At 43.0% G+C, this 7,771-nt stretch overlaps 2 protein-coding genes across 2 annotated transcripts in view; one reads left to right on the top strand and one right to left on the bottom strand.

Moving 5' to 3' along the window:
- Positions 1–67: 67 nt before the first annotated feature.
- Positions 68–2,506, bottom strand: hsbp1b (heat shock factor binding protein 1b). The gene is made up of 4 exons (XM_068723037.1): positions 2,306–2,506; positions 1,141–1,207; positions 822–948; positions 68–581 (listed from the first exon to the last, which is right to left on the bottom strand). Exons 1-3 carry the CDS (start codon positions 2,348–2,350, stop codon positions 827–829), a joined length of 234 nt encoding a protein of 77 aa, XP_068579138.1. The 5' UTR covers positions 2,351–2,506; the 3' UTR covers positions 68–581; positions 822–826.
- Positions 2,507–2,690: 184 nt separating this feature from the next.
- si:dkey-246g23.2 (solute carrier family 66 member 2) overlaps positions 2,691–7,771 on the top strand; it is a 45,500-nt gene continuing 40,419 nt past the window's right edge. The window contains exons 1-3 of the mRNA XM_068723472.1: positions 2,691–2,978; positions 5,601–5,856; positions 6,444–6,577. Of these exons, the coding sequence (XP_068579573.1) occupies positions 5,648–5,856; positions 6,444–6,577 (343 nt within the window). The 5' untranslated portion in view covers positions 2,691–2,978; positions 5,601–5,647. The remainder of the gene's footprint in view (positions 2,979–5,600; positions 5,857–6,443; positions 6,578–7,771) is intronic.

The raw sequence follows: 7,771 nt of genomic DNA, 5'->3' as shown, positions 1-7,771 counted from the left end.
AAAAAAATAAATACAGAAAAACAATTAGCACCTAGGAGTTATTTATATTTTTAAAAACTCACTCAGCACCTGGCCAAATATTTATTGTGTAATACATGACAGAGAGCATTGTATTAAATAGCTTTAATAGAAGAAAATCTGTTGAAATTGGAATGCATCCCACAGCTTGGTAGTAACGGTGCTGTGTTAAACACCACAGGCTTCAGATGTTCACTGTGCCCATGTCCCATGTCGGTAGGGATGGAGGTTCTGGCCTACAAGCCTGCAGGTTGTACTTCTCAGCACAGGCTCGGGCAAAACTGTCCCCATCAGCCATCCGCTCACGGGATTTCACTAGTTACGATATATGATGGCATAGAAATCCTCCAGTTGCATTCCTGCACATGGTTCTGAAGGGCATAGCACACTATTCTAACTTACAAATGACGTTCAACTTTTCAAGTCATTACATAACTAACTGTTTATCACAATATTCAATATATAAAAAAGCATTTCACACAACGACACACCAAATTAATAGTCATTTTCAGGATCGAAAAGTCTGCTGCTCCTGAACGTAGGACTGACTTCACACCGGGAACCTGCGGGACACAAAACGATGGTCTGCGTTAGAGTAAACTGGTTCAAACATCCTTCATAACATGATTAACTAAGAAACTAAACTAAAAGCAAATGAGTCTCCACTCTTCTGATCTCTATATTCTTAGGATTCACGAGTCAATCAGGAAGTGGGACACAACCATGGAAGCAGAATTGAAAAGCTATTGGGGTACTATGCCAGTGTTGCACTGTTTCAAAAGCCAGATGTGTCTACGGCTTACCTTCATTATGAGCCTTGACCCTCTTTAGCCTTTTCCGGTGCCGCCTCGATCTCTTCAACACCAGCCTGGGTCATCAGGTCGGCGATGTTCTTCTCCAAGTCATCAATGCGTGTGCTCATCTCATCAAGTGGAGAAGCAGTTAAGGCATATAAATAACACAAGAGCTCACAAAGTTACTGCTAAATGGGTGAAATGATGTCCAGGTCAGTCCACCATCGAGACATCAATCCATCATTATTTTAGATTAAAATATGTACCACGAATGCATTTCATCAGTGAACAATTGATAGCTTGTATTTTAAATGATCAATTAGGATATTCCTCCCGATGATCTGGTCTGACATGGTCTGGAACTTGTCCTGCATCTGTTGCAGCAGTGTCTGGACCTGTGAAACACACAAATGCATCAATCTACTGATCAGAGCTGGTTCACTTAAGTTTAATCTTAAGTTTGACACGAGGGGATTTAAGTAATGATGTCGTCAGTGGACTCTGTACCATTAACAATACCTCTGGCTCTGAAAAACATCAGCACTCCCACTCTAATGCACCATGCCTGTGGTCTATGAATGATTTAAAAAAAAGCAGCGGTACAATGATAACAGAAGTATCTAGTTTCCTTGACAACAATGTAAAAGCTCTGTTTCCATGGGAGATTGATTCCTTAATTCCCTGTGATAAGAGAAAAGTAGGCGCCACTGATTCATTCTGTATTGGTGCATCGCTGCCCATCATATACTGTGGCTATTTAACACTGTTCTCTAAAGGGGTGTCTGTGCCCACAGTTTAATTTCACCAAATGTGTTCTTCAGACGCTAACTGCTTGAGGTGAAGAGCCTGATCACAAGGGGCAGTGTGATTAAAATGAAGGTTAATTAAAAACATAAATAGAACATGTGTATCACTGGGCGTCCTCGAGGAAAGTGTTCTTAGAAGACGCTCTACTCGACAATGGCTGCAAATACAAAAATATAGGCTAAAATATAGGGAAACAATGAGAAATAAAATAAAACTACCACAGGGGAGTGTTGAAGGTTTAGGATGTTGAGTCACGTAAGCTCATCTCCATGACAACACTCAAACAGTGATACTACACTATTAAATATATCGTTAATGGAAACAGTTAATTACAATTAGAACACGTCTCTACAGAAGTAACATTGCACAGAAACAACCCTGTTTATGTAACGCTACGTGGTTTACTCTGTTGTGATGTGATGTCACGTAAAAGCGGACCACTGATGTTACATAACGTGCTAAACAAAGGTCAGGACTTCAGTAAACAGGTTGAACACGCAGAGCCCATACACCTGTTTAACTGCACAAACACATAAACATCAAATGCTAACGATGTGCTACAGTCGTGCTAGCTTTTTGCTCGCAAACTAGCTAACGCTAGCTTACCACCGTTAGCATTTATTGTATGCTATTGCCAGCTAGGCTGCTGTAGCTAACGCTAGCTTGTCATCTCGATCACGACTCACCACGTTGGTAAGGTCCTGCACCGACTTGGGATCCGTCTCAGCCATGTTGTGGTGTAAGTTATTATCAGCGGCTAAACAGTACTGAAATCCAGAAAGCAGTGTACCGACTATATTCACTATCAGTTGAGTGTGTGTGTGTGTGTAACTGTTCGAAATAGAGAGCAGTCCCTGGCACCACCCACCGCACAGTCAGCTGCCCTGCAACACCAATAGTCTCGCGAGAGCTATAGCAGGGTGCTAAGTAATGTGGAATATGGAGTTTTTTTTAATAAGGAGTCGGCATACTACTGCACGTTACCTTAATAGTGTTGTTTAACCCGTATGGAGAAGACCACCCATTCATTCATTGTATTTGTTCAGTCGAGTCCGGCTGCATCCCCTTAAGTGTCCTAACGAGGAAACGTTATATGTTTAATGTTGGAATATGGTAACGTTAAGTCTAAAAGTAATAGTGAACAACGGTGTGTGTGTATATTATGTGCGCGAGTGTGCACGTGTGCCCCGTGCGTGTTCACATCTTGAGATCGGATGTGTGCACATCTTGAGAGCGAGTTGGGATTTGAAAGTTGGAACAGCCAGGGAACAAGGGGGGTGTTCTGAAGCTGAAACACTCGTACCCGTGTGAGTGCGCGAGCTGCTGTTTTTGTTTTGACAAGGTGAATAAAGGCGACTGGTGAGTAAAGTTGGGTGCTGTTCACGTTTTACCTACAAAACGCCGAATGTTAAATAATGCTACCTATAGACAGACACACACATTGGTATCAGGGGCGATACGCAACCAGAAGAGCGGTGGGCATTGTCCGTGATGTGAGCGCGCATTTTTAAAAAACAAAAATGACAGAACAAAGATAAAGACTCTCAGAGGACGCTTTGTTTTTGAGGTTTTAGAGTTAAGCACAAAGTGGTGAAATTCGAAATGTCACGCTTTAAACCTGCTCTGCATACAATGTAACCACACGGTGTTTTAGCTGTTTCTTTGTGTGCGGGTACTGTAGTAGCCCGGTAGCCCAAAAACTAATACCTGTATGCTCCGACATGTCAGTGACCCAACCCCATGAAGCTATGCTTTGCTTGCATAACAGCAAGCCCTGTTACTAGAAGTGGCCCAACACATTAGGCTGCTGTGGTGAGGGTGTGATGGTTTACTCACACAGCCAGGCAGAAGGAAGCAGTTCAAGACACCTTGGATTGTTACATTCTTGTGTAATGTTTAACTGAAGGAAACCTATAAAAAGACACCCTTATGGATTATGTTCAAGGGCTGCTCTGCAGTTTTGCATTCTCAATAATCTTTGTTTTTAAACGTTCTAGAGAAATAACAGGGAGGCCTACGCAGGTCTAGACTACTTGAGAATTGGCTTTTGCTCCACCAGATCCACCTGCCTGGCTCTATCCTCCAAAGCAGTGCGGTCTTGGCTGGAATATTGATTTCCTTATGCCCTTACTTACAGCTGAGTTATGTGAAATAACAGACGTCTCATGGGTAATCAGACCCCGATCATCTTCTGGATGACTCTCGGTGCTCCAAGCGCAGCTGCATCTCCTGTTGTGTTGAATTAGTCTACTATAGTGTGATCAAAAGTCACCACCAGAGAACCTGCTGGTGAGTTTTCACTTTTTTTTTTTTTATTGTGTCATGACTAAACCAGTCCTTAGTGTGTCCACTGAGCCATACTGAGTGACTTATCAGCTGACACTGCCTGCTAAAGATTTGTCAATAACAAATCATACTGTTAAGTTACAACACTATTGTTATTACACAGTCACATGGGAATCACGCCGCACCAGTTCCCTTTTATTCTCACCATTAGCTTAGAATGTGCAGGTCATGGTTTTGTGTACACAGCAACATACGGGCTCTCACACCAAACATGTTGTCCACATACCAATCCCATTTCCGAGAAGCTGTTTATCTGTATTAAGAGATCATATTGTCTGAAATGTAATGAATCACTCTATTTGCTCTGTAGGCTGCTCTGGAGAGAGAAGGAATTACAAACCTTTAGTTCTTGATGTTATTATCCCCTCAAGAATGCCTGCCAGCACTTTGCTCAAAACACCACTGTGTTTTTAGGAGAACTAGTTGTGCTGCAGACAGGACCGCTTGGTCAGAGTATGTGTTCCACTGTGTGAACACTCAAGAGTGAAGATACTGTTTGTCACAGAGAAGTCATTTAGCAGGAGGAGACACAGACCTGTGGGTTTTCTCCACACAGTGGCAGCTAATACTGACACCTCCCACCCAGGACGCCTCCTCGACCCCCCCCCCCCTCTGTGTCTCTCTCTCTCTCTCTCTCTCTCTTGCTCTCTCTCTCTCTCTCTCTGTCTCTCTCTCTCTGTCTCTCTCTCTGTCTCTCTCTCTCTTGCTCTCTCTCTGTCTCTCTCTCTTGCTCTCTCTCTGTCTCTCTCTCTCTCTCTCTCTTGCTCTCTCTCTGTCTCTCTCTCTTGCTCTCTCTCTGTCTCTCTCTCTCTCTCTCTCTCTCTGTCTCTCTCTCTTGCTCTCTCTTTGTCTCTCTCTCTTGCTCTCTCTCTGTCTCTCTCTCTCTCTCTCTCTCTCTCTCTCTCTCTCTCTCTCTCTCTCTCTCTCTTTCTCTCTGGGACATTTCCACTTATTTGACAAGTTGCAAAGTTCAGGTGAAGGTGCTTCCAAATGATTTACAATATTGATAAAACAATAAAAAATGTAATGAATTACACTTGTTTTAACGCACTAATCAGTCAGTAAGGGGAATTCTATTTTCTGGCTGATTTGTCAATGGTTGGAAACAAACAATGTAGGAAAAGGGAAATACTGGCGTCCTCAACCTAAAACCGAGATATGTTGAATTAGATAAATATGTACAGTAGCTATACAGGGAAAAAAAATCTACACTCACATGGTAGTTTAACTGTATATTGTATTGTTACTGCTGCTGTGCATGTTAAAGACTGATACAAATATGTGAATTGTCTCGCGGAGACTCTATAACCTCACGAATGAACTCAAGAGTAAGTCTCACTGTTTAAATGTAATCCAGCCATCACTCATAGTATAATTCTAACCTGTGCTTTTTCTGCTGTCACATGTATTCAGTGGAAAAAAATCCCCTTGCTCTAATGTTTCATACACATTTTTATTCTCTGGGGTAGTTATTTTAATTGCATAACTGAGGTATTTAAATGCAATCAGCGTAATAGGTTTTTCTGCTGATGGGCTGTGGGAATGTTAATTCGGGCCTCTGGCTACCTCAGAACAAACATCGGCGATAACTCTGCTGAACTCCCATTGTCTTCCTTTTCTTTCGCTGCTTTCCAGGTGCAACCTTTAGACCCCCTGGACACCTCTGAGCTTATCTCGGCGTGATGGATGCAGAGGCGGTTCTCCAGGAGGAGGACATGGAGGACTCGTGGTCTTTGCTGTTCTGGATGGCGTCCTGCCTCATGGTGTTCGGGGGAGCGCTGCCCTACGTGCCACAGTACCAGGATATCCAGAGGAGCAACAACAGCGAGGGCTTCTCCACCAGAGTCTGCCTGGTGCTGCTCCTAGCCAACATCCTGCGCATCTTCTTCTGGTGAGGAAGATTGGGAAAGGCCTGTGTTTTTATCCGTCTTTAGAAATGTTTTTTTTCTTCTTATTTTCCCCCTTTGGAAGGCACAGGCCTTTTAAAAGATCGTAGATCAGTCTTTGTGTCACAAATTAATGGAATAGGAATAAAGTCACAGAATAAACTGAGATTCATTATATAATGTGAGCCATATGCTGTTCACTTTGAGGCTTCTTCTCAAATAGTTTCACGCATCGGAGCGCACAGGTCATTGTTCCGACTGGAGGGACAGCAGAGGGAATTTAATAAATTCTTTATGGAATCTGGTGGGAACATTGTATTATTTATGAGGTCTTTCTGTGCCGCTTATAGGCTGTATGACACGTCCTAAAATACAACCCATGTAATTGAATAGTATAATATTGTGTGCTAACTGTGGTGTATATACATACCTTGTTTATTTGTGGTTTTTATCCTTATTTTTATTGCAAAGGCCATATATATATATATAATATATATATATATATATATTCACACTATAAGTGTGTATTTGCTCACACATCAACTCGGTAAAGTCTGTAATGTGGTCGGTGTTTTGGTTGCGTCCTTTGCAGGATAGGGAAGCAGTTTGAGCTCACCCTGCTGCTGCAGAGTGTGGTGATGATCCTCACCATGTTTGCCATGCTCCACCTCTGCTGTACGGTCCAGAACACCAACCGAGTGAGCACCAAGCAGCACCGACTTTCAGGTAACCAGCTTTGCTCCGAAACCATCTTGTGACCGACAACGAACGCCGTAATCACTGTCATGTAACAGCAGCGGTTAGAAATGATTTCAGGGTAGTGAACGACATATCCAGCACGCCGCTTGTCCGTGTCAGCAGTTTAGGTGTCAAGTGCTTCAGCTCCTACTTCTTGCCAAAAGAGGGTGCCATTGGAATATCTTCACTGACAAGGCTGCTGTTTTCAAAGTGCCTCACCTGACCGCCACTTATTTACCAGTTATCTGATATCCATTGTCTTATTGTCTTATTCCTGATTGAAAAGTTACGTTAGGCTCCTTGTGTCCAGTCTTAAACTAAATGCTTCTGCGCACTGGCTATGCTAAAGCCTGAATGGTAATTAAACTGTGGAATAGATATTAAGATATGTAAGACAGTGCAAAGCATAAATGTCCTATGGATGCTGTAATGTCACACATGAGATTAGCCTATTCTGGGCTCGACTCTGTGTGTGTGTGTGTGTGTGTGTGTGTGTGTGTGTGTGTGTGTGTGTGTGTGTGTGTGTGTGTGTGTGTGTGTGTGTGTGTGTGTGTGTGTGTGGTGTGGAGGTAGCATCGGTGCAGGGTGAGGGAGGATTGGAGATGGGATGGAGAGGGCTAAAGATTAAGCATCAGCATCCACTGTGTTTGTGTGTGTGTGTGTGTGTGTGTGTGTGTGTGTGTGTGTGTGTGTGTGTGTGTGTTTGCGTGTGTGTGTCTGTGAGTGCAAAGGGAGGAAGCACATCCAAGATTATTTTCAGGGTCACTCTTTATGGGGTGCTGTCTTTTATGGGTAATTGTGTTTTATTTCTTTTTTTACAGGCGCTCGAGTTGATTGCTTTTGCAAATGGGCCGACAGAAACTCAATCTAAGTTCAGTTTTTTATAAGACAACAGCCTACGGAGGGAAACTGAACGATGGGATCTTGTCGTACTTTGATCATGCAGAGCGGAGCGCGTTATTGAAGACATCAATTATGATCAGTGTTTGATTTTATGTCGATTTTATTTGCAAGGAGGGGAATGTTTCTTTATAAAGCAAAGCAGAACGCTTTCGGTCCGCTGTCGGTGGCAATTGATCTTCAAAGTTTTTGATTGCGGGACGAGAGAGTGTGTGTGTGTGTGTGTGTGTGTGTGTGTGTGTTTGGGCGTAAGAGTAAGCATCATCTTCGACTGCTTCTCTC

The sequence above is a fragment of the Cebidichthys violaceus genome, unplaced genomic scaffold (genome assembly GCF_023349555.1).
Source record: "Cebidichthys violaceus isolate CVI_PGR_0920_01 unplaced genomic scaffold, fCebVio1.0.p SCAF_3, whole genome shotgun sequence".
Classification (NCBI taxonomy): Eukaryota; Metazoa; Chordata; class Actinopteri; order Perciformes; family Stichaeidae; genus Cebidichthys; species Cebidichthys violaceus.
The sequence above is the reverse complement of the archived record's forward strand: the minus strand, read 5'-3'. Positions and strand labels throughout refer to the sequence as shown.

What these genes read in the sequence shown, in the direction of transcription:
- hsbp1b (XM_068723037.1), bottom strand. Translation starts at nt 2,350, where the DNA reads ATGGCTGAGACGGATCCCAAGTCGGTGCAGGACCTTACCAACGTG. An exon ending in TGCAGGACCTTACCAACGTG is followed by an intron (nt 1,208 to 2,305) that starts GTGAGTCGTGAT and finishes TGTGTTTCACAG; the next exon opens with GTCCAGACACTGCTGCAACA. An exon ending in AGACCAGATCATCGGGAGGA is followed by an intron (nt 949 to 1,140) that starts ATATCCTAATTG and finishes CTGCTTCTCCAC; the next exon opens with TTGATGAGATGAGCACACGC.